This window comes from Mus caroli, unplaced genomic scaffold (genome assembly GCF_978045245.1).
Source record: "Mus caroli unplaced genomic scaffold, Mus_caroli_1 scaffold_6, whole genome shotgun sequence".
Classification (NCBI taxonomy): Eukaryota; Metazoa; Chordata; class Mammalia; order Rodentia; family Muridae; genus Mus; species Mus caroli.
The window spans coordinates 79,673,236-79,700,151 of NW_028227261.1; the positions used below are offsets into that span (position 1 = coordinate 79,673,236).

Consider the following 26,916-nt stretch of genomic DNA (forward strand, 5'->3'; position numbering starts at 1 on the left):
TGCATGTGCGGAAACTAAAACAAAGTATTGTAACTTACTGTTTGCTTTTATATTTCTGGTTTAAATGCTGTCAGCAAAGTAAACTTTTTATATATTCTGTCTGGTAGACATTTTAGTCTAGGACTTAACCACTAATTCAGTGTTTGGGGATTTTGGCTTTGTATGTATTGGAGAGAAGATGACATATTCTCTCTCTCTCTCTCTCTCTCTCTCTCTCTCTCTCTCTCTCTCTCTCTCTCTCTCTCTTATAAAAGGTATAAAATGGAATGAACTAGTTTGCTAAAGTGTAATTTGTTTTCACATAAGCTTTACTTATTAAAGAATTGTGGAATGTAAAGAGCTGAGTGTTCCAGGTTTTGAGGCTTCTCTAGGTGGTGGAATATCGAAAGCTCTTCTAGCTGTCTTGCTCCCCCTCCACCTCTGCCAGGAACAGTTTGTGTGCCTTAGTCAAGAGGGATACCATCTCCCCTCCATGTCTCTTGCTGTTCACTCTTATCCAATCTGCTGGAGGAGAACTGCCTCCCTCCCACCAGCACACACCCCACCACCGTAGTTTTTCTTTACAGTGTTTTGGTTTTGAGACTTAGCAGCTTCTAGTGGAATTCTTCATCAGTGTCAGCCCCATTCAGTATGTCTCAGCATGCTGGAAGCAGTGGGAGTCGGCTTGCAAGTGCATTAGAGTGTATCACTACTAATCTAAGGGACTAAGCGATTCTGTGTATCTTTAAAGTAACTTTGTAGAAATGGATGAATCCAAGAAAGCTAAGAATACCATAGAGATATCCTATGGTAGAGTTCAGAAGAATCTGGAAATCAATTTGCCCAGTGCACCTAGGTTTAACCGATAAGCTGTCCCACACAGGTCTAGATAGGGTGAATGATTGGCTGAACAGTTCCTGATGGAGTTCCCTCAGTACTGAGTAAGTGCTTAGTACTGTCCCAAGATTCTAAAGTACACATAGGACTTTGCCTTAATGATGTGGTACAAAAGTGTGAACACTCCTCTCATGGTGGCTTAGTTCTGTATTGACAAAATAATTCATGTACTGCTTTTTCATACAACTTCAGCTCGTGAAAGGCTAATTACTGACCATTCGTAATTACAAGCACTCTTTAAACATGGGCAAACCTTTTCAAGTTAAATTATCTTCTGATCAAAAAAAAAATTATAACCCACTGGGAACTGAATGGGTTTTGTTGTCGTCTGGGCCTGTAGCATAATTACTCCTGCTCAAGTTAGTAGGGAAGAAAGATTTTATTTTAACCCAGCCATAACAAAATAGCTCAGGTGAGATAATCCTTGACATTGCAATATATGTTCAAGGTTATACATCATTTCTAAGTCATTAATTGCTTGGCTCAATATTCTGTCAAACCACATCGCTTCTTTCTTCTTCTGTTAATATTCAAGCATATGCAAAAACAATGTCATGAAGCACTGTCCTTTTACTCTTAGGGGCTACCCTACCGTCATTAGACTTGGTCTCACAGCTAACTCTCCAAAGCTTTGCAGATCTTCAATAAAACAGAAGCTGGGTGTAGTTAAGCACATGCCTCTAATGCTAGCATTAGGGAGACAACAGCAAGCAGACCTCCATGCATTGTAGCTAATCTGGTCTATATAGCAAGTTCGAGAGTAGCCTTTGCTATATAGTGAGACCTTGTCTCAATTAAAAAAAAAAAAAAAAAAAAAAAGTGGTGAGCATCCAGAGTCCATGCTGAACTTTGGTATTTCTACCTTGACCTGTAACTAGAAAGTATGAACAAATAAAATGAGAAGCTAAAAATTGTCTCCTTCTGCTTGAGCAGGTACTTTCTCGGCTGTTGTACCTAAAGAACACAATAGTATAGCTCTGTCAAACATTTTCTTCCCTATTTTATTTATTTTATTAATACATTTTATGTATTTGGGTATTTTCCTATACATCTGTGCCTGATGCCCTCAGAAGGTATGATAGAGAAGGTGTCAGATTCCCTACAACAGGACTTATAAGTAGTTTTGAGTTGCCATGTGGTCCTGGGAATTAAACCAGGTCCTCGGGAAGAATAGCTCTTAACCACTGAGCTCTCTTCAGCCCTACCTCCTTATTTTAAGGCTTGGGTTTACATCTCTAGGTATATTGAACTCAGAGCATAGAGGATTAATCCTGGGCATGAATAAGCAAGCAACCAACGTGCCACTAGAAGGAATCTAGTCATTGATGAGCTTGGACTATGGGGACATAGTGTATAGCTGAGATCTAGGCTGAGGTTTTCCATGCATCTGACCAAAGTGAAATAGTCATTTGGTACTGTAACTGTTTACACAATTGACTATTGCTAATTAAAGAACATACATAGATCAATATAGAAGAAAACATAAAATTCTACTTATTTTATAAAATGCACTAAAGCAATCAGGAGAAAAAAGAATGTTGCTGAGCTAAGCTCGTCATGAACAAACTATATTAGAAATAACCAATTGTTAGCCAGATGTGGTGGTGGCACACACCTTCAGTCCCAGAGGAAGAAGATGCGTCTTTGTGATATCAGGGTACAAAGTAAGGCCTCCTTTTAGGGAAATAAAATAATAAATAAATAAAAATTGATTGCAAGGCCAATTTTCAAAATTCTGTCCTATCGCTCGAATTTTGTTGGAGACTAGCACAGGGTCAGGGCATGTTAACAGATCCTTTCTATACCATAGACAAACAGAAAGTAAACATGCAACCACCCAAAGACAAACTAATTTTAAACTGCTGAAAGGTCTTCCTGGGTCCATGTAAATAAACAATGAAGCAATCTTCTAATTTGTCCTAATTCTCTCTTCTTTCATTTCTGCATTTTAAGTTAGATTTTGATCCCTAGAGTTGCCAGAACAAAGTTTGTTCTCACATAGTTGGAGTTCTAGTGCACTCTGATGAGTGTTTTTATTATTATTATTATTTATTATATTTATATTTTTACAGTCCAGTTGTACTTCCCTCTGAATCCCATGCCAGGCCTTTCTCCTTCCTGGGGGTCTCAAGTCTGTTGATCATTAGGTGGGTGCTTCTTCTCTCACTGAGGCCAGACCAGGCAGTCCTCCACTGTATATGTGTCAGGGTCCTCATACTACCTGGTTGGTGAGTTGGTATCTGAGAAGTCTTGGGGGACCAGGTTTGTTGAGACGGCTGCAGGCTTTTGTTTTGTTTTGTTTTTTAAGGAAGGCATTACAAATTAAATGAACTAATAGGCATTCCTTGGAGAAGGTCAACACCCAATAGGAATGAGTTCCACAGATCTAGCCTCCCAGCAGACACATCCTGATCAATAGTCTCTAAGATGTTTCATGGCATCCAAAATTCTGACAGCCATTAGAGCATATATTTTCCCAAAATTGGTTGGGAAACATTCCTACATATATCATACCGAAAAACTGGAGTCTCAGTACTTGAAACTGACTGATGTGAAATGTAGCTTTCATCCTCATTTAATACTTTTAGAAGGACAAGGAATTCCCCCTTCTTGCAGTCTTTTCTCATCCTGTGCACAGCTCATGAAAGGATATTGGATACAGGACATAGTAGATACCAGATCTCCAGGGAATAGTATCCCTTAGATCACCACACTGTAGAGCTGAGAGATCTTGCCTGACATTGCACTCTGCCAGAGTGTTTAAAAGGGTCCTGTTGACACAGGCATTCTTTTGGAAATCATCTCCTTCCACTGACAGTGCCAATGTGGTAGAAGAATATCAGCTTTATTGCCAGGGTGAATACAGTAGCTTGATAATCAGCATTCCTCGATACTGCATTATTTTATTTTTGCTTCTTTCTCTTTCAAAATGTCAGGAGCTACATTTGTAATGCATTCGGTGTTGAACTCAACCAGTTGGTAATCTTCTGACAGAAATGGTTTATTTTTATCTCTTGGAAGTACAGTCATTATTTAATAACGGTTCACCTCCTCTAAATTTTACTACTAATTTTTAAAAGATAATTCATGTGGGGCAGTGGTGGCACACTCCTTTAATCCCAGCACTTGGGAGGCAGAGGCAGGTGGATTTCTGAGTTCAAGGCCAGCCTGGTCTACAGAGTGAGTTCCAGGACAGCCAGGAATGCATAGAGAAACCCTGTCTCAAAAAAAAAAAAAAAAAGATAATTCATTTCATAATGGCTTAGTAAAATTGTGCCCTTCCATGTGGCTGCGATCAGAAGGTTGTATTTAGGCTATCCCTTGTATCCACAGGAATTTGGTGTTCAGGAGGATCGGGATCTTTATCAGTCATTAGCTGCCAGAACTCAAACTGTTTCTTGAGTAGCTGAAATAGATGAATAACGCTCCAACCAACTGCGTGTTTCAGTTTCTGCTGAAAAGACTTTCTACCTAATGGCAGTGGTATCCTATATCCATGTGTTCATCCCAGGGTGCAGTGACTTCCATCTGAGTTTCATTATTCCTCTCTGGAGGATCAGTTATACAACTGGAATCAGAAAAGCAGTCAAAGTGATTGAAACTGGCAATCAGGGAAATATAGCATTTTTAGCTTGGGAGCACATGTTCCAATATAAAGAAAAAAAAATTAACTCCAGGGCACATATTTCCCAGGGCCAGAAGGGACCATGCATATGTTCTAGTATTTCCTTACGTAGAATACTGATGCCCTGTGAAGCATTTCTTTCTCTCCAGGGACAGGCAACTCATTATCTCTCTAGGAAACCTAGTACTCTTTTGATTCTAATTATTTGAAAATGTATCATTGTAGCAGCGACACAATTCCTCTATCTGTAGTTAACATCCTTCAGAATTGAAGCTGTGTCTGAACACAGTAAATTAAGCCCTTCAGATGCTCTCAGGTAACTCTTATCCTCAATTCCCATTTTTCCCCTTTGCTTCTATAGCATGAATTCCTTTTCTATTGAGTAGTATTGATTTTCTTGGTCACTTCGGTCACTGCCCTTGGAGGAAAAACAAATTGCCTCTTATCTCTCTTAAGGTATTACCATAACAGAAAGTTAGACATTAAGTCAGAAAGTCATAGAAAAGAACATCTTTCCTCTTTAATAGATATTGGATGTTGTCAAATTATGCATTATTTTTAATCAGGAATATTGCCAAAGGACATTAAAAGAAATATGGAATTGTGGTCAAATCTGTAATAAGCCAGTTCAGCAAAAACTTAGTGTATCACAACCTGTAATGGATAGTAGTATAAAGGAGCAACCTATGTGTCCTGAATTCTGGTAACTGAGACAAGTATGGATGGAGGATATTTATGGGGAAAAGATGGAGTATGTTCCAGGAGATATGTGGAAGAGAACATTTTCTACCAATGGAATCAGGCCAGTGCCTAGAGATTAAGAGTTGAGTGGAATGACATGAAATTAGAACAGTGTAGAGCTTTGTAGATAAGCGCTTAGATTTTACTTGAAATCAAATGGAAAGTCACTATTGAGTTTGCAGAAATCACAGTATTTGAAATTATTTTTTCACCTTACTGTTCTTCCTGTTGTGACATACTATAACAGACAAAAGTAAAGATGATCTAGTCGGTCTACACTCAGGTTTTACAGAGAGGTGGCTCATGTGCTTATATCCCTGTGAGTATTAAATGTGAGATATTTCTTTCTAGAGGTCCAGACCCAGGGAATAGTAGAGAAATAGCTTATATTTGAATTTGACTTCCTTCACCAACTTAAGTGGCTTAAGACAGGAATTAGTTAACAGCATTCTCAAGATTACTGAATGAATTTATATGATGTATTAGGAGGTGAACTTGCAATGGATTCTTTGTTGTTAAAATATTCTACTTTTTATTGTATCTTCAGACTTAGGCATTTTTATATTTAGTATTTGTCTGACAATTGAGGCTTGGGCACTGAGAAGTAAAGACTGTAACTAGATTATTTTTTGATCTTTGCAAACTACTTATTACTAATATAAGTGGGCAGAGAACCTATAAGAAACAATGAATTCTATGGGCATCTGTTTTGTTTTATTTTATTTGGTGATTTGATCATATTATGAGGACACAATACCATGAATGTTACATATTTTAACATGATATCATGGCAGAACGTATTCTTAACCTGGCTTAAAAAATCCAAACTAAAATATATTGATTTAAATATGGAGGCTATGGAATAAAGTAGAAACTTGCTGTTAAACCAGAGCCAGACTGTCTTCTCTTACAAGTTTTACCTTATGGTTGAACAATACTTCTTGTTTTACAGGAATCCCAGGAAGTGACTATGTGAATGCCAACTACATAGATGGCTATAGGAAACAAAATGCCTATATTGCAACCCAGGGATCTCTTCCTGAAACGTTTGGGGACTTTTGGAGAATGATATGGGAGCAACGAAGTGCCACAGTTGTCATGATGACAAAGCTAGAAGAAAGGTCGAGGGTAAGGATTACTGTCGACTTCTTTGAAAATCCTCCTTCCATCATCTTCACATTGTGTATTTCTTTCTACTGAGAAGCCACTTTCCCCCCAGGGTAGCACTTTTTAACAGTCAGTCATTGGAAATGGATGTCAAAAAACTCTGATTGAACTATTTTTCAAAACTCTTCGACCCATTCTCTCCATCAAACAAAATTCTGCACATCCTTCAGCAAGGTCTAACCAGGCAGAACCCAGCTCACAGATGCTATGCTCTGCCCATCCTTTTCTCTTTCCTATCAGACACAGAACTAAGAAAGGAAATGCAAATGCCTCAGATCTCATTCCCAAATACATAAGCATGAAAGATCAAGGGAATAACTTTACCAGCTTCCTCAAACCTACCACTCCTACAAGATGTTCACCAATGAGGATTGCCTAACTCAACAACACAGAATTTAAAAGACCTTCATCAAGAATTTAAGGAATTTGAAACTCCTTTGGGAAAGTCTGATTATGCTTTCTAGTGCCCTTTAACACAACATGTAGGAGCCTGAAATAGGATAGAGTTTGATACCAATACCAGCCAGGGCTGCATAAGTAGATCCTATCCCAAAAAACAAACAAAAGTAAAGCTTGTAAATCTTTTTAAAAAGGAAATTCTCACATGTTACAATAGTCATGGTTGCTAGAGAGAAAATGAAAGTGATATCTGAGGAGATAATTTGTTTAGAGAAAATGAATATTAGCTATGAACAAGAACCCATGGAGATTTCTACCCATAAGTACTGCCCACATTTTCACCATATTTTTTTCTAATAATCTGCATATAAGCTCTAAAATTCCTTGAAAAGGACTCATCGATAAATCATTCAGTTCAACTCAGGATAACCAGAAAATGATTCGGTTTAAAATATGGCTGAAACACAAACACACACACACACACACACACACACACACACACACAGACAGAGACAGAGACAGAGACAGAGAAACAGAGAGAGACACAGGGACACAGAGAGAAACACACACACACACAGAGAGAGAGAGAGAGAGAGAGAGACAGAGAAACAGAGAGAGAGAAACAGAGAGAGAGCGAGAGAGAGAGAGAGAGAGAGAGACACATGTGGAGGGCATTTTGCTAATTTTAGCTTTTCCAAAATGAATAGATTTTAATAACAAGTCATTTCTTGTTAAGGTCTAAGAAAAGAGTTTTAGCCACCATATGGGTCCAATATTATAGTCCACTGCACATTAGTTAAATATTGTTGGTTTGGAAATTTAAAACATAGCACAAAGCAGTATGCCATATTCTCTAATGAATCTGCAATTTCCATATTTTGCTGATGAAATTCAAGTTTTAACCTTAGGAATTTTACAAATAGGTATTTAGATATTGTCACTGAAACATGGGGACATTCATGCTTATGGTGAGACTTTGGGTAAAGGGTCTCTTTCCCTGCCTCCAAGCATACGTAGAGGTTGAACCCCAGTTCCCCATGTAAGAGACAAATGAGATTCTTTATGTGTTCTTCCAAGCTCAGTACTCAGCAGTGTTCCCAAGCCTAACAGCAGGGAGGACATGGGAGCCTGAGGTTGCCCAGATCATTTATAAGGTAAAAGCCCATATTTAGGAAAATACTAAAAAGCTATACAGCCGCCTTGAAAGTGGGAATTATGGGGCTGCTTTAGCCAACCCAAAAACTTGTGAAGTCTCTGCAAATACCTGGTTCCATATAAATGGATGTAGAAATGTCTATGGCGTTGAAAGCAGTGTTTGTCTTACATGTTACATGCAAAAGCCAGTCAGCATATAAATATATTCAAACCCGATGTAGTCCCAACACAGATGATCCTTAAATATATGTGAGTTAATAATTATAACAATCTCTAACTCATTAAGTGTACTGACAATGAATTAAAACCAATTTTATGTAAATGATTTTATAAAAACTGATTGCTTCTATAAACTTTGCATTTTCCTGTGAATAAACTGAGGCCTAGAACACTCCTGACAGTCACTCTGAAAAAAGGTCAGAGAGAGGAATTGAAGACCCACATTCTGGCCTCACAATATATATCCTTTATCATCAAGCCATACTACCTATGACATGCCTAGGAAACTGAGACAGCCAAACTTTTCTACTACAGCATGCATGTAAATCTCACCTACCAGCTCTGCTCTGCCTAGAGATACCAGCTGGTAACAAGCAGGCATTTGCAAAAGCTGTTTTCAGTAAAACACACATTTTATCTTGACACTGCAGGCCTTCATTAAACTATGCACAGAAACTTGTTTTGAAATAACCAAATGAAATTCTGCCCCTTTTCTTCCTAATTGCTTCTAATAATAAAGTTAGTTCTTACTGGCCCCACTGCCACTGCGACATCTGATGGTAATGAGCAGTTCCTGGCAGAAGGTATTGTGACTTAAATACCTGCAGTTTATCTTTTTGTTGCAGGCTACCTTTCTTTCCCCTTCAGACAGAGGAACTTATTTGGAAGTTACTAAATGAACCTTTGTTTGCTCCCTTCATTAATTACTCTTTGCTCTTGCGAGTCTGGCGGTCTGCTTTGTTAAATGGCCTAAGGAGGTCAATTAAATTGCTGTCCTGTTATTTTTATTCTGTGGTTGTTCAGCATGTTCCCAAGCTTATGATGACCCGAATTAGGCAGTTGGGCAGTCTCAGTCATCATCAATCTGATAAGACAGATGAGTCCTGACCCCCCAACATCCAGAGCCCTTTGTTTGTCCTTTGTACACATTTCAGGAGAGGGACCAAGTGTCATGAGGCAGATTTAACAGAGTGCTGGTGGCTCAGAAGATTTCATCTGTTTGTCCATCTTCCTCCTCTTATCTTCCTACTTCGCCTTTTCCCAGACCCGTTGCTCTTTTACCTACAGAAACTGGAGGACAAGGGAATGCATTCCTGGTCTTTCAAACAAGAATGTGCCTAGGATTTATTATAAAAGCAATATTATGAATAGTGCTAAGGTCCTAGGGATGTATAGCCCCATACTTTAGGAATATCGTAGGCTTTGTGTTTGACCTGAGAACTCAAGAGAACTCTTTACTCCAAACATTAAAACTCAAACTTAAAGCAGATACTGAGCTAACTTGGTTCTAGACTGATCCATTATTATATGAAGGATCAGAATTTCAGTTAAATTCATCCCATTTCAGTTGAACAAGTAAACACATGTGATGTGCGCATGTGCATGCGAGGTGGGGTTGTACACATATGCACATGTTAATCAATTGTGGTGCAGCAGGAGACACATTCAGAACTGTCACCAGCAGCTGGAGGAGTTCACTTGTGATTTAGGGACCTCCACTCAGACATAGTCCAGTGTTTTACTTCATCCCAGGAAACAGTTTCAGGATGAGCCAGTGTGGCATACAGTACAAGTTTATTAAAAGGCATATTTAACAGATTTAATAACAAGGGCTAATAAAAGTATGTTCTTGATTATCAGCAAATGACAGATCTCCACCAGACTCAGATGTGAAGGACTCCTCTCTTTCTGTGTCTCCATCATTTAATCCCCTGTTTCTATCCTGCTCATTAATACTTTGTAAATGAAAATACTTACTGACTGTAGCCCTTGTGTCAGGAATTAAAAGGATAGGAGAAATATCACGCCATTACACATAGGGATATCACCATCAGAATAAAAGTTGTTTAAATAACAGTTTAAAGTAGCTATACTTTGCAGTTCAAATATCATGGCCTAGATCTCCACTTTAGCCTTTCCTAATAGGTGCATAGAAGCTGACACATTGCCTGACTCCTTGGGTTGGATTAGGAGGAACAGTGAAGCTCTTCTTTTGACATAGAAAACACTTTTGGGATGAAATGCAATTGAAAGCCTCAGCTATAGTTTAGTTAGAGGGCTGTTTTCTTAGCATTGTTGTTTCAAGGCTGGCTTCTGAATACCACATTTTGTTGCCAAATGAAATGAATTGGTTTCTCCATTGTTAGCAGTGAAGCATGAACAACCTCACAGAGCCCACTGCACTTGTGGATTTCCGTTCACTGTACCCGGTGCCTCATCTCTGAATTGTTCTCGGAGAGGGAGCCAGACTTTTGTACTAGCCTTCCCTCTGAGCATGCTTCCCAGAATTCAGACCTTAACAGAGTCAACGCATTAATTCTGCAAACAGATCATCAGAAGACCTTCTTTTCTATTTGTTGCTTTCATATATCATCATGGCAAGATGATACAGTATGGGACCCATCGGTAATCCAGGCATGTAGTGTGGTCCTTGTCACTAAAGATAATATGGGCCGCATTTATGTTTGTTTCTGTTTGTATTCCCATTTCTTCCTGGAACCGATCTGTTTTGCAGCTTTCTGTTTTGTCTCTGTCTGGTTCACTTTCACTGGAGCTTGAGGTTTACTGTGACCTTCAATGTCCTGAGACAAATGCTAGGTTCAACTGTTTGTGCTAAAAGTCTCATTGGGTTTTTTCTAGGAAATTGATAGTTCTTAACGTTGGAACAGTCAAAGCAGCCCTTAACAAAAGATTGAAGCTGTCTGGGATCTGGGTTAAAAATACAAGTTGTTTGATTGTTCACACATATTGACTCTACTCACTCTCAGACAATTGTGGTCTTGAGAGAGTCCTACACGTCCATGAGGGTCTTTATGTTGTTTGTGCCTATTCTCTTCTTGACTTCAGTTCCTAAAGAAACTTAGTGAAGGCTGTTTAGTTCAGCTTAAAGTTGTCATTACCTGAAAGTCAATTTGAAGCACCACTTACATTATACTGAGAGTCAAAAGCCGAATGCAATGCTTATATTCACATCTCTCACTTTTCTACTCTTCCACAAGTCAGAATCTCCTGCCTCTCTAGGGAATTCTGTGGGCCTTCCTACCTCAATTTGTATAATCGGGATGATCCCCCACAGACATACCCAAAGGAACCTGATCTAGAAAAGCCCTCACTGACATTTTATTCACAACTGATTCTAGGTTAAACTGACAATTAAAACTAACTTTCATACCAATACTAAAATACAGTTGTAAATTGACTGGTTTGTTTAGGAGTTTTACTATGGCAAGTCAAGAAACAAATAAGAACACTAAATTCTGGGTTTTTGAAGATAAAATATGATAGCTGCCTTAAAACCACAGCTCAGTTTAAAACCGCTGTAGAATGTGCTGTGATAAAAGATACTGTGAGTTTTACTTCAGTTTCCACTGGAATTGCCAAGTCCTCTCAAGTTCTGCATAGTTCATTGATTGTGTAGCAAGTCATTTTCCTTCCCTAGAATGTGGTTTCTAATTGTTTCCATGTTTCATAATATGCCAATAAGCACAAAGATCGGTCTGGGCAACCACATGGAAAGAAGAAAATCTTTGGAAAAAGTGAAGCACTGTTACAGTAAAACATATGCAGCTGGCCTTTTCACTCCAGGGTGTTATTTGTGGGTGACTGGGTGTACAATTGGCAGCCTCCCCCCCAAAGAATGAGTCTCCAAGGTACGATTGGCCAAGGTGATTCCTGGCTCAGGAAACGCCCTTAATCCCTGGATGACTGTCTACATTTTAACTTTTTTCTTCCTCTGTGTGCTTTTGGCTGGCTGATTTCTATTTTAATCTACCATCTTGAGGTAGATAAGACAGGGACTGAAGAAGCCTGCTTAGAAAATGCTGGGGTATCCTTTCTGAATGTTAGAGGCTACGGTATCTGTGAAGAGATTTAGAAGCTATCTGTCTTACACTTGGTCTCAGAACCCAGCCTTGGTTAATAGCTATTAGTTGAAACTGTTGGTATTGAAGCCTCATAGTGGGAACTGAGTGAGTTAGATAGAGTTATTTGGATGTGACTTAATGCTCTAAATGTTAGAGATAAGGAGAGAAATTTTGACAGGCAACAAATGAGATATGATTTGAATTGTCAAATAGTTTGTAAAAGGTAGTCCTGGAGGTAAGGAGTTCTATAATTTCAAAATATCAAAATTATATTTTCCATTTGTGCATATGGATCAGTTGATAACACCCATTACAGATAAATGTTTTCTGCAACTGACCTTGGTCATAGTTTAAGTCAGAGAAAAAGAAACTATTCTTTTATCACTATATTTTGGTGTGTGTGTTAATGAATGGAGATCTGACACTGTCAAGGCATAGGAGACTGGGCTGGTGGTATTCATTCCTCCCTGAGGTAATATTTCAGGGGGCTAGAATATTAAAGCTTGATATTTAGTCAGTGGACTAATGGACTAATGATCACTTATCCTTCTAATCCTTATATGTCACCTTTGTAAACATCTCCAAAAAGTAAAGTCAGGTGGAGACACATTAATCTTTAGTTTTATAATTTTTAAAAACAGTTGAGAGCAAGAAGCAGTTAAAACCAACAAACAGACAGATTCCATTAAAAATTTTTCTTCTTTTTTGAAAAACAAACCTTGAGCTTGTTTTGTGAGTTTGAAGTTCTCCGGGGTTAAAATCTGACAGGATCACACTGAAGATTATAAATGGCACTGTTTTTGTTTTCGTTGTTGTTATCGGTTTTGGAAGGCCTAGCCATGGCCAGTGGCAGACTAATTCTTGGCTTCTCTGGTTGTCAAGGTTCAGTGAGTTTAATGGAGAGCAAATGCTTTCCAAATGCCAGGTCTGTGTCTTCTTCCAGATAGAACTGGAAGCGCCAAAGGCCTTGAACATTTAATTTCTCAAACCGTAGCCCAAACCCTGCCTATCTAAGTGAACAGAAACTGCTTTTTCCTTAAGCAACTTTAGGAACAGCAGCACAAACATTGCCTCTGGAGTCTGCATGATATATGGGATGGCTCTGAAAGCACCAGGTAGTTAATGTAAATGGGACACTGGCAACAAAGGTGTGAGGCTTGTGTTGGCAACCTGACAGATGTCTGGGGCGTTATCTAGCAACTTCCATACTCTTGGTGTTCTTATGTCAGTGTCAGATAAAAGAGAAGGAATATGGCCAATTCTTGGATACTGGGTAGCTTACCAAGTGTCATCCTTCCTCTCCCTAGCCATCTTCACTGTCTACAGTGCCCAGCGTCAGCTTAAAGCTGTTTAGAAACATGACAATACATATACAAATCTGCACCAGATATAACAGTCTCTAGTGACAGTGCAAACCTCCCTGTCACCATATTCATGTCTAATCTTCTCAAGCTGGGTTAGGTTGCTTAGCTTTTATGCACTGTAAAGTATTCTCCCTGCTGTCCAGTATTCCCAGTATAGCAGTTACCTTTATGGTTTTTGTATTTTCTGTCAATATGATTCCATCATGGGTGAAGCAGTTTATGAACAGCTATGCAGTCCCATCTCCATTGGTTGGTCTATGGAAACTATTCATACATAGAATTGCTCAGTCAGCTAACAGAACTGCTTGGTAATTGTGGTACTTGAATGTAGCTGGTTAAAAGACAATGGCCAAACCAGAGGCAGAGCTGACTATAAGCTATTGGAGCATCCATTCGCTCCTTGGGAGTTAATGGTGATGAGATCGATATGCAAAGATGCCAACAACTCATTTGGTAAAAGTTAATATCTAAGTGGTATTTGATATCACAGAATGATCTTCTGATTATAACAAAGTGCCTGGACCTAAGCTGTGGTGCCTATCTGTTTAAGAGTACAAGTCATTGGCAAAGCTCAGAGTGAGACCTCTGCATCACTAGCTAACAAATATATCATACAGTAAAAGAACAGCTTTTAAAACTTTGCAAGTGATCCAGAAAGTTTCAGAGTGGTTCATGAACTGGTAAGCTGTTTTATGACATCTAATTTCCATGATCTGTGGAATATTTGTTTTAGATTTGTGATTGTAATTGTGAGAAGCTATAAGTGCATAAGTATCTGATGATTTGCTATTACTCACTTTGCATTTGTGATGACCCCTCGAGCCCCCACTAAAGAGTGGTCAGTAAAGATAAAGTGACATCAGGAAGTATGTGAACTTTGCAACTTGGGAAACTATATGGCCAAATGTAATAGTTGAGGACAAAGGATAACACTTGCTGAAAAAATATCAGAGTCACTGAGCAAAATAGTAAACAAATCTGGTACTAACATAGCACCAGAAGTTACAATTTGTAAATCTTAATAACTCAGTAAGTAATGTATTCTACTTAAAATAGACCCTGGCACTTATATGAAACTCTTTTTTAAAATGTTAGATCTTGTTATTAAATGATTATTTAAAATGGAGTACAAAACTTACTTCCATTTATGTTATATAGTGTATTTCTACTTGCTGTTTATGACTAATAGAAAATTCAGACTCCAACAGTCACTATGGCCACAATTGCTCAATATGGATAGACAGTCACTTTTAGCAAGTTACAGTGTCTCAAACATTACTATCTGGCTACTTTCACTCCTTCTTTGCCTCCTTACCTCTTGCTTCTCAAAATACTGGGCAACAGATGCGATTCAGAGCAGGAATGCTGGAACTCTGAGGGGGAACTGTTTGGTTTTAAGTGGACTTCAGATGGTTTGCCAAATTTAGTAAGTCTTTAGTAAATTGAAATGAGAAAAATTTGATTTCAGAAGGTGATAGATAATTTAAAAATAAGCCACTCTAAGCCACATTCCTGATTATAAAGTTGGCCACCTTTGTTGAGTACCACTGGGTGCCACTTTTAAGATAAGCCATATTGAAATGACCATGAACTAGAATGAGAGTCCTCCAAAGCAGGATGCTCCAACCTATTATAACAACACCTACCTGGGTTTTATTTTTGGATGCATTTAAATAATATTTGTTGCTTTGAAGTTCAAGAATGGCTTTATTTGAGTTTAAAAGAAAAATATTAGTGCAAACTAGCTATAAGTCTTAGGCGACGCTCAGTGGAGGGAGATGGAGAAGAAGAAAGGATAAGACTGCATTTTTTAAACAAGTCTGAGCAGCTACAAGAAAAAAGGGGAGCACGAGTCTTTAGAGAAAGATTGTGAGTGAGTGCCTAGAGGGTCAATGCAAACATGACTAGGACTGGCATTGTTATTCAAAAAAGAAATAGAAAGGAGAAGAAAGATATTTACAGTTTTTGACTTAGAACTCACAGAAGTAAGCAGGGTGTGTAATCAACACTTGGGGGAAGGGCTTCTCATTTCATTTCTCAATAAGGAGACAGTTATTCTACCCATCTCTTCAGGTCTCTTCAATATGTCTCCAGAGCTTCCCTCTGGTTGCTGTCCTTGCCATTATGAAAAGGTCAATTTGATTAACTCTTTAGGGGATGCAGAAGTCATATGTTATTTGAATCTTACTGTCATTGGGAAAGTTTAGAATGTATGTTTCTACCCAGCAGCAGACATAGAACTCAGATCACAAACTTTTGCTGGTGGAAGTAGCTTACCTTTAAAGGGTCTCCACAAAACCTTTTCCAGATTATATTTTAAATTATTGTTCTTTATTGGAATAATATTTTCATTATTTCCTTGAAAGTTTTGTATGTTTTGATCATATTTACCCACTGTACCTCCCAGTTCCACTCCTTCCCTACTTGCCTAACTTTTCTGCCATAATCTTTTCTAAATCTTATCAAGTCCGATTTATGTTGGCCATATATTCCTGGATGTATGGTTGACTTTCCAGTGGCTATATATACATATATATATATATATATATATATATATATATATATATATATATATATTAAACTGGACTGTCCCTCTTCCAGTTGCTCTCTATTGCCAGTAGTTCCTTGGCTAGGAGTGGGAGTCAGTGTCTACCTCCTTAATATTTAGTTTGGCTTGAGTCTCCACTGGTCTTTTTCATGCTGTCATAATGACTGTGAATTAGTGTATGCAATTGCCCTGCTGTCACCAGAAAACAATGCTTTCTTAGAGTCATCTTCTGTATCTTTCTGTTGTGATCTTTTCATCGCCTATTTCAAGAGAATACCTGAGACTAGGGTCTAGATGGTGCTAATTCCCATTTAGAGTTGAGCATTTCTGTCTGTCTTATTCTCTGTACTTTGATCAGTTATTGGTCTCTATGTTAATCACTACCTACTGCAAATAGAAGCTTCTTTGATGAGAGTTGAAAATGCATTAATCTAAGTCATTAGGAATTGGTTTAATACAATGTCCATTTATCAGAGTAATCATAGTACATCCACCCTAGTGTTTGGAATCTGTCTAGCCAATAGGTTCTAGGCCCAATAGTGGTGCCAAGTTTGGGTTTTATCTTGTGGAGCAGGACCTAAATCCAATCAAAAACTGATCAGTTACTCCCATGTTGTTAGTCTTCTCCCCTGTTAGCATGCATAGCATCTGCCAGTACTATGAAAACTTGTCAGTAGGGATGAAATTTCAGGTGAGTAATAGCTTGATTTTTCACTGTTCTATGATTCAAGTATACAGTATCTTAAGCAAAGGGGTCTTGCCAACAATTTCTGGTAGATAATCATTGGCAATGGAGTATAATGTTTGAGGCTCTTTGAGACCTTTGTTGGGCAATAAATTCAAAAGATGGGCTTTTTATTTGCTACCTTGTCGTATTTAGTAGGAACAGAATCACTCAATTAAAGAACAATTCAACTCTCTCTCTCTCTCTCTCTCTCTCTCTCTCTCTCTCTCTCTCTCTCTCTGTGTGTGTGTGTGTGTGTGTGTTAGGAAGATTCTACAGTGGTAGTTTTCCATATGATGTTTAGAAGGCCTTTAATGTGATTTACTGCTCCCCACATTCCCTCCTCTAGCCTGTCCTTCTCTCCTTATCCCATTATAACCACATCTGTTCTATTATTCCCGTTTGACCACTGCATTCTTTCTGCACCACATCCCAAATCCCTCCTTACCTTTCCCATTTATTTCCTTAATTCTGTATGTGGTCTTCCAAATGAAATACATACATTTGAAGATTCAAAGCTGGCATCCACAGTGAGAGGAAATAAGTGATGTTCTTCTTTTTGATCTGGCTTACCTCCCTAAGAATAGTTCATCCATCCACTTGTGAATCTCTTTTGTTTCCTTAGATGAAACATTATATTTTATTGAATAAGGGTATATTTTATTAATAAGTGTTTTCTATAAGAGCAGTTATTTATTTTATGGTGGTGCCTATTGTGTGATTATCATGGGTTTTTGTTTTGGGTTTGTTTTTTGTTGTTGTTGTTGTTTTTTTGGGGGGGGGGTTGTTGAGGCAGGCTTTCACTGTGGAGCCTTTCCTGGATGGAACTCTCTTTGTACATTAGGCTGGCTTCATATACTCAGAGACTTGCCTGCCTGTGCCTCCTGATGTTGAAGGTATTCATTACTACTAACTCCACCACATTCCAGAGGAAACTGCTTCTCTTTAAAAGCTTTTACTTTTTCAGAATTATATTCAAAGTATTGGGATCATAGTCTTTCCCCTCCCCTAAATACTCCCAGATCTTCCCCCACCTCCCAATCCACTGCTAGACCTTCCCCAAACTCCTTACTGAGTCAAGTTCATACTATTTCTCTTTCTTAGAAACAAGGTGACACACATATACAAACCATGTACTCCAGTATAAGTTTGATCACTACTTCTGAGCATGAGGGCTACTCTGAAATATTGGTTAATATACCCAGAGTGATTCCATTGGAGAAAACGGATTGTTCCTTAGTAAACAATGTCAAATAACGTCTTGACTAGAAGTGAGTCTTTGTACCCATTCCATTCTCCATGTTGGGATTTTGTCTGGGTTGAACTTTTGAAAGTCTTGTATGTGAGCCCACAGAGTTCCTGTCTGTCAGCCATCTTATCTGTGGAAAGTTCTATTTCGTTGGAGTTGTTTGCCTCCTCTGACTCTTACAATCTTTCCACTCCCTCTTTTGCACATATTCCTGGACCTTGAGAAGAGGAATCTGATAGTCTCTCACTATCCGCACTTTATCCAGTTATAGGTCTCTATATCCATTACTGTCAAGTGCAAAAAGCTGCTCCCTTGGGGACTGAGCTATGCGTGGATCTATGAGTTTAACAGTAGGTTGTTAGGAGTTGTTTTACAGCTGTGTTCATTTAGCAGAATATTAGTAGGCTTCCCCTATACCTCCTGATACATCCAGCATCATGTTGTTAGTCTCATTAACAGTTTCAGGTATAGGTCACATCTCATGGAGTAGGCCTCAAATCCAATCAAAAAGTAATTATTTCCCTAATCTTCATGCCACTATTGCACTGGTGGGCAGGTCATTATGCTACGTTTGTAGCTAGCTGACATTCATAATTACTTTTCTCCTCCAGTAGTGCATATAGTACCCTCCAATGATACCAGTGTTACTCAGTAGGGTGAAGCTTCCAGTTCAGTACCTGCCCAGTTTCTCCATGTTCAGTTATGGAATGAGTCCCATACCTGTGAATTTTAAAATATAATTTTTCTTAATATCTAAGTGATACTCTGTTGTGAACGTGTACCGCATACTCATTACCCATTCCTCAGTTGATACACACCTCAGCTGTTTCCATTTCCTGGCTATGGTGAATGGAGCAAGATGGGTACCTCCACAGTAGGATGGAGTCCCTTGGAAAGATGCTGGGAGTGTAATAGCTGGATTGTCTCATAGATAAAGTTCTATCTTTTAAGGAACCACCACACTGATTGCATACTGCCACGATAGTTTGAATCCCACCAGTAGTGAATAAGTGTTTTTCCTTTCTATATATCAATGCCAGAATTTGTATCCATTTCTTTTTTATCATAGCCATTCTGAGTAGGTTAAGATGAAATCTCAAAGTTGATAATTTGAATTTCCCTGATGGCTAAGGATGTTGAATATATATATTTGCAATTCATCTTTTGAGAACTCTCTGATTAGATCCATGCCCTATTTTTAATTGAATGTTTATTAATTTTTAATTTTTTGAGGTTTTTGTACATCAAAAAAACTCAGTTTGTCAGATATGCAGCTGGCACAGACCTTCCCCCTTTTTGTGGGCTGCCTCTTCAATTGAATAGTGATGTCTTTTGCCCAATCTTTTTACTTTTATTGGATCTCACCTCTTAATTTTTGTTCTCAATGGCTATGCTACCAGTGTCTTGTTCAGAAATCATTTCCTGTGCCAATGAGTTCCAACATCATCCATGCTTACTCCTCTATCATATTTAGGATATTGGGTTTTATGTTGAAATCCTTCATTGATTTATAGATCAGTTACTTTTTTTTTACAGGGTTGAGAGATAAGTGTCAGGTTTTCTTCTTCTACCTGTAACTATCTAGTGTGATCAGCAATGTCAATTAAGATGTTGAATAGATGTGAAGAGAGTAAATGTCTTTGTCTTGTTTCTAATTCAAGTAGGAATATTTTGAGTTTTTCTCCATTTAGTATTATGGTAGTTGTGAGCTTCCAGTATATTGCCTTTAGTTTGTTAAGATAGACCCCCTCTATTCCTGTTTTTGCCAGGACTTTTATCATGAGTGACTATTTTCTTTTGGGAGTGTGTTTTAGGGTTCTACTGCTGAACAGACAAAATGACCATAGTACTGGCATTTCCACTACACTGGGGTCTTTTGCTGCAACTAGGCTTCACCAATAGCCTTTCATAAACTCTCTTCATGGTACTAAGTCTCAACTTCTTTGTATGACCCTTTCCATCCTGAGCCATCAACTACACTGAGGCTGCACCTTCATAAATGGCCTTCCCTGGCCTCTCACAGTGACAAGCTTCAGCTATTTACTGTGACCCCTTGGAACCTTTAAAACCAATACCACCTGGGTGATTCTAACACATTACCAAGTCTAGGTATCACTTATCTCTGGAACACTCCCTTCTTTGTGCAACACTTCCCAGAAAAATCTCATCTCAGTGATACTGATCTCTTTGTAATCAATGCTAATTTCTTAGCTCCAGTTAACCAGCATCAATTGTCCCAGTAGTCCCTTCTATTTTTGAATCTAAAACCAGAGCCACATGGCCAAAGCTGCCAAGTTTTGCTTGCAGTAGCTGGAACATGGTCCTCTAGTTCTACTAACATCAGCTTTTTGTTTTCCATCTCCCTCAATGCCTAAACTTGGCTGTCCTGAAACTTGTTTTGTAAATTGACCTTGAACTCAAAGATCTCCCTGGTTCTGTCTCCTGAATAATGGGATCAAAGGTGTATATCCCAGGCCTGAATTCAAGCTTTTCTTTACTTGGAAATTTCTCTATATCAGGCTAGCCTTGAACTCATAGTTATGCTTGCAACTGTTTCCTGGAATGGTGTATATACCACCATGCTTGGGCTTTAGTTTAGCTGGGTGAGATCTTGCCCCAAAGTCACCACTACCTTAATCTGTTTATCTCTTTGAACATAGGATTCAGCTCCATTTCACTTTCTGGTGTCCCTTTATTACTTGAACCATGCATTTCATCTGCATTGATCCTTGAGCTTTGGTTACAGAGTTTTGTAATAGATGTATCCATGGGATTGGGTTCCCAACATTGCATTTAGATTGGTTGTAATTTTCATAATGGTCTCCAGCTGTTGCAAAGAGAAAATTTCATTATAAGGGGTGAATTTATATATTAACTTATATATGAAGTTTTGGTGGTTAGTTCTGAAAACCTGGGTACAAGTAATGTTATACTAACTAAGGAGGTGTATTTATACATTTAATTATATAAAAGCATAAAGATATATGTATGTAATAACCATTAGTGAAAAAGAGCTCATGAATTTAAAAGAGAGCATGGAGAGATATATGGAATGATTTGAAGTGAGGAACAGAAAAGGGGAAATAATGAATTTCTAATATCAAAAAAAAAAATCAAAGAAATACTTTCTAAAAATACCTTAATGATATATCCAGAGTCCTTAATCAAGAAGTAGTAAATCTCTTTCAAACACTTATTTTTCTCATAATCTTATACATCATACTATGAGATAGGAATGAGAAAATATTCGTGTAGTATAGGACTAAAAACATAAGCTTTAAAGTATTATTTACTGCAAAATATAAGCTCTTAACCCTGTGAAATCAGAAGACATCTGTGCAGGTTACATTGAGAAGGAATCAAGGGGGAAGACCAACATGGGGATAAATTGCCACCATTGCTCACTTGAGCATGAGGGGCCCTCTTACCCCGCACTGACACCACATATGTTCATGTACACAATGTGAGCCTATAAAGATATTTCATCCACTCCAGCAAGACATCAACCTTGTATTTTTTTTCCCTTGGTTTTAAAAATTACTTTGGCCTAATTTTTGTGGACTTTTCCCATGAGTTATTTTTTATTCCTTGAGTACTGTGATTGCTTTCAACTAGTACTTTGGTAAATTTGACAGGTGTGGTGTCGGTTTAACAAATGATCAGGAGATATGTGGAAGTGTTCAACCTATCTTACTAGTATTGTCCTTGAAAAACTAACTTTCTTATGTGTTTTTTTTCCCCTTTGAGTTGCAACCTATAGTAGAAATAAAAACACCTGTTTATTTTGTGAATGTAGAAAACATATAAAGTATTTTAACATTATTGCAACTCATTTTGTATTTGAACCCTTTCATGTTGCTTGTTTAGTCAGAGGTGACTTCCTGTGACCTCATAGTTGAGAGAAAGGCAATGGAGTCAAACCTTGTGAATTCAGCGTCTACATGCTAAATTGACAGATACAGAGTCCAGTGTCTTCCTCCTTTATCTTCTCAGGGAAATTGTCTAGTAGGTGAAAACTCTCCCTTTTAAGAAGGTCTGGTATCTATGCAGAAACAGCCTGAGTGCCAGACAACACAGACTGAATGCAATCCAAACAACAGAGACATTCTGAGTCTGTTGCTAGTATTTTATTAAGCTAAAAAGTACATAATTATATAATTATGTTCACGAGACCACAAATTTCTAGCATCTATGAGTACAATGCCTGTTACCTTTGTATAGGCATACTTTCGACTCCTCCCTTGTCAAATGAAGGATGTGCATCCTAACGTGCCCCAGTATCGCTCTTTTGCCTGCAGAAAGAGTGTGTTTCCTTTGGTTACAGTGAAATAGCATTTCCACATTTCTTTTCTCTGTGGCAGGATGGGTAAATATTTTCTGACCTATGACCTCAGTAGAAAATATAATGCCTTTGTCATTTTTATTATGCTTTTTTGCTGCACTGTGGGCACCTGCAGTAAATCTGACGCTTACAACAGGGTTGGATTATTCTTTGTCACAGCTAAACTAATTGGGTTTGAGTAGTTCTTACATGGACTGTTCCACTTCACAGGGAAATAGTAGGTCATTTATCTTAAGTGAATGAATTGTACTACTTAAACCACACTGCTCTAATAACCCTCCAAAAGCCATACTTAAAGAGCAGACAGATCGTTCCCGTAGATGCTACAGATTTCATTTGTTTTGCATACAAATACCATTTATCTTGTATTTTAAGTAACACTTATTGTGTTGTGTATTACACTTTGATAGATTTTTCAAATTATTTCTACTTTTCTTTAACCAAGTATATTTGAAAGTTGCGAGCAGGCATTGTGGAATTGTGTGTGCCTGTAAAATCTTGATGGATGAATGCTATCTAGCCATGTATTTTAAATGTCTAAGTATAATCTTTCTGATGGGAATCATAGTGTCTACCAAATAACAAATGGGTTCCCCCAACTACTCTAAAATTTCAAATATCTCTATCCCTATTTTTTTTCCAGCAGCAATCTGCAACTTATTTTTTCCCAGAAAATTGAATCTGTTACTGCTTAATATTTCTACCAGTTTTTTTTAATGTGGTTTATATTGGCATTGGAGGAGTAATTTACATATTTGGGGATAACAAGAAGGCATGCCAGAAAAAAGATCAACATAAAATGAAATGTGGAAAAGCTGTTTTCCTTCGACAGCAACTCAGAAGAAAGCTAAGAGAAGAGTTGATGAGCATCTGGCCTGAATATGTCACTTCTTTCTTTAGGTGAAGTGTGACCAGTATTGGCCCAGCAGAGGCACAGAAACTCACGGGCTGGTCCAGGTGACGCTGCTGGATACTGTGGAGCTTGCCACATACTGTGTCCGGACATTTGCACTTTATAAGGTTTGCTCTTTATCTCTGTTCTCTTGCCCTGTTTTTCCTATTATTTAAAGAAACTAAGCCCCTCAAGCCTTTTTACTTAAATCTTGGTGCCACTGGTAACAGGGAATTGTGAGATCATTCTTGAATTTATCATCCAGCCCCCTTTCTCATGGACCAGTGTTTTATCAGTAACAATGAAACAAATCCGTGTTCTGAGGAAAGGTTCCCCAAAATCAAAGAACTAATTCTTTCTGTAAATAGACAAGAGCACTCCAGATGGTTGCAGCCAGATGGCAGAGAGCTTCTCATGTGACAAGCTTACCTGCCTGAGCAACCACTGATCATTGAGGGGTAGCTCAGGGCTTGGGTCTCCAGGTATTGTGTCTTCAAAGGCCATACCCTAAAAAGAAAGAATTGAGACAGCATATTTTAGTGGTACTCATCATTAGCTACTAATGTTAGAAAGCAGTGTCTGAGCAAGTCTTCCTGTGTCACAGAATGGATCGAGTGAGAAGAGAGAAGTGAGACAATTCCAGTTCACCGCCTGGCCTGATCATGGTGTTCCAGAGCACCCCACACCTTTCCTAGCTTTCTTACGGAGAGTCAAAACCTGCAATCCTCCAGATGCAGGGCCAATGGTTGTACACTGCAGGTAAGGACCATTGAGAACATTTGGTTTATTTTCAGCCAAAAGGACTGAGGGAGCAAAGAAGCACAAATTACTCTATGTCAAATGTTCTCTTTGCAGATTGTTGAGTCTGTGAGATGGTAAACACATTCATTCAAATGGCTCTTGCTAATTGAGTCCTGTACTGAGATTAGTAGAAAAGACTGGATTCATACCTCTGGATATAATATTATTCCCTATCACCACCCCACCCACACACTGCCAGCACACCACTTTCTCTTTGGTGCAAAAATAACTAAATAGATAAATACAAAGTTAAATGTGTGAGGATAAACAAAGCAGAAAGGATTACATTTTAACCTTTTAAAAAAGGGTTGCTTTTTATCTTTTTATGGAAAAATGTCCTCTAAAAATATTTTTTATGAAATTTTCAATGGGCTCTTGTGCTGTAGTCATTTAAGATTTCTTGAAAGGTGTGATAATGTAACGATAATTGCATTTACCTATTTTTAGTATCAGTTAAAATACAAAAAATGCACTATCTTGGTTTTGAAAACAATTTTATAAAACACATGCAATTTGTAAAAAGTTTTATTATGTACATCAAAATGAGGAATTTTTCTTGAAATGTATAACTTATGCCTTTCCTCAATTCTGACTGCCACCGTCTATATCATCACACAGTGACTGAATATGGAACTGTTAATCCTTTATAACATTCAGCTCATCTCTTCAGGATACCTGAGTTCCTCTCAAGTGTCCCTCCTAGTAACAAACTATTCAAGATGCCTACTTAGATTCTATATATTCCCTATCACTGGGCACATTCTCTTCTGTGACCCTGAGTGAATATGGTCATATACTTTCACAATAGCTCTTTGTAATCTGAGTAATTCAATATGTCTTCTTGAACAAGGGAATCAAATTAAAGTGTGGGAGTTTTTAATAGAAAGAGAAGAAAAATGCATTATGAGCCTGCTTATATCATAAATTAATAGCATCATTTAGGGTACATATTATAGGGTAATGTAATAGACCCTCAAAATGGGACCATTGGCAAATAATGCAGAATAAAACCTATATAATTTACCTGCCTGTCCACCTGACCAAAGTAATTGCTAAACAATAGTCTGGAAAGTTCCTGAATGGGATACTATGGCTCCTGATAGAAGCCAGTAACAGAACTAACTTGTGTTAGTGACTGACACCTTATAATTTTGAAACTTTTTATGCATTAATTTTATTGATATTCCAATTGTAATAGAGAATCTGCACTATTTGAGAGGAGCACTAACAGCGGTACAATGCTCTATTCAACCCATGTCTTGTTACCTGGTTCTAGCTCTTTCACACGCAGGAGAGGGGCCTCTAAGGACTGGATATCAGCTGTCATTCTCTACATGAATATAAAACATAAAATAATTTTAATTTGTTTGAGCAAGTGGTTTTTTGTAGTGAAAGCCAAGTCTTAGTCTCCTGCTTGTTACTTTCAGAGAATACTTTGTGCTTTGCAGTATAAACCATTTTAAAAGCCTCAAACAGCTAATGTAGCTGGTTACATGGTACCCCAGTTGGCACCAGCTAAACTTGATGATAAAGATCATGTGGGAAGTACACAAAACATTTTCAGATGGAGAAGCAGGAAATAGGCCTCAAAAGAGAAATGCTGCTCTTATAGGCCTTGTGCCAGTAAGAAGCACACCACACACACAGCACTCACAGAAAGAAAGAGAGAGGGGAAGAATTAAAGTCGTAAAATAATGACAAATGGGGAAAGTATTTTGGAAGTTTCTATTGAACAATCATATTGTGATTTGTATTATATTAACATACCATCCTGGGTCTGGCACGCCGGTTCTGTGGGTGGACACACTTGCCTCCCAAGTTGAGTTTAATCCCAAGAATCCACACAAATGTGAAAGGAAAGAACTAGACCTCAAGTTTGTCTTCCTAGGTCTACCTGTCCATTGTGGCTTTGAAGAAGTAATTTTACTTTTTCAAAGTACTAATACATACTTTGTTTGTTTAGGGAAATACTACAATTTCCTCCTAAATTTGTGCTGCGAATTCTGTAAGTTAATGACATAAAAAAATATTAATGTCTGATGCCCTACCCACAGGAAGAGGAGGTACTAGAGATAGTGGTCCTTTAGGAGGAGTGCCGCTGTTTTTAGAGAAAGGCTGCTCTTACTCATCAGGTTTGTGCTTTGGGGAGACTTATTGAATTTCTCTTTATCTATATTTCTCTATTTATAAATATAGCAACACTATTCACAGCAGTAGGAACTTTATGATGATGGAATGTCATGTCAGGAAATGATTCAAAAGTGTAAGACGATGTTAAATCATCAATATATTAACATGTATGTGTGCCCTTACATGCACATATAAAACTCTAGGTAAGGAGTGCTGAACTATTACTGCAATGACATCATCTTTTTTTTTTTTTTCTTTTTTTTCTTTTTTTGAGACAGGGTTTCTCTGTGTAGCCCTGGCTGTCCTGGAGCTCACTTTGTAGACCAGGCTGGCCTCGAACTCAAAAATCCGCCTGCCTCTGCCTCCCAAGTGCTGGGATTAAAGGCGTGCGGCACCACACCCGGCTCAGCAATGACATAATCTTATACTCAGGTGTTAACATATATCCAACATATCCAAATAGTTAATAGGCTACTTTTCCAGTATTTTTAGTATTTTCTACTATTGCGATTTCACCAGATTTTTTCTTGTAATAGTGGACATTTTAATGGCCTGAATTAGAGGATATGATTTATAGCATGCAGTCTCTGCTTATGGAAACTTGAAAAGCTTTTAACTTTCAAAATGATTCTGTTAAGGATACATGGAACTTGAGTTTTAAGTGCCTAAAAGGTGAAGTCTGAACTTTGTATCTTTCCTTTCATGTCCCTGTATAAAGAGAGCTGGTTTCAGGTGGTTATCTGACATAAAAGTAATTTTTAAAATTCTGAACATATTCTATAAATTCTATCTTCTGATATAAAAAGGCTGTAAGAACTTTA

The 26,916-nt window shown here is 38.0% G+C and overlaps 1 protein-coding gene across 25 annotated transcripts in view; it reads left to right on the top strand.

Moving 5' to 3' along the window:
• Ptprd (protein tyrosine phosphatase receptor type D) overlaps positions 1-26,916 on the top strand; it is a 2,287,128-nt gene that overhangs the window by 2,223,289 nt on the left and 36,923 nt on the right. For all 25 annotated transcript variants that reach the window (XM_085839214.1, XM_085839210.1, XM_085839224.1 and 22 more), the window contains 3 exons: positions 6,195-6,370; positions 23,173-23,292; positions 23,769-23,923. In XM_085839214.1, the coding sequence (XP_085695340.1) occupies positions 6,195-6,370; positions 23,173-23,292; positions 23,769-23,923 (451 nt within the window). The remainder of the gene's footprint in view (positions 1-6,194; positions 6,371-23,172; positions 23,293-23,768; positions 23,924-26,916) is intronic.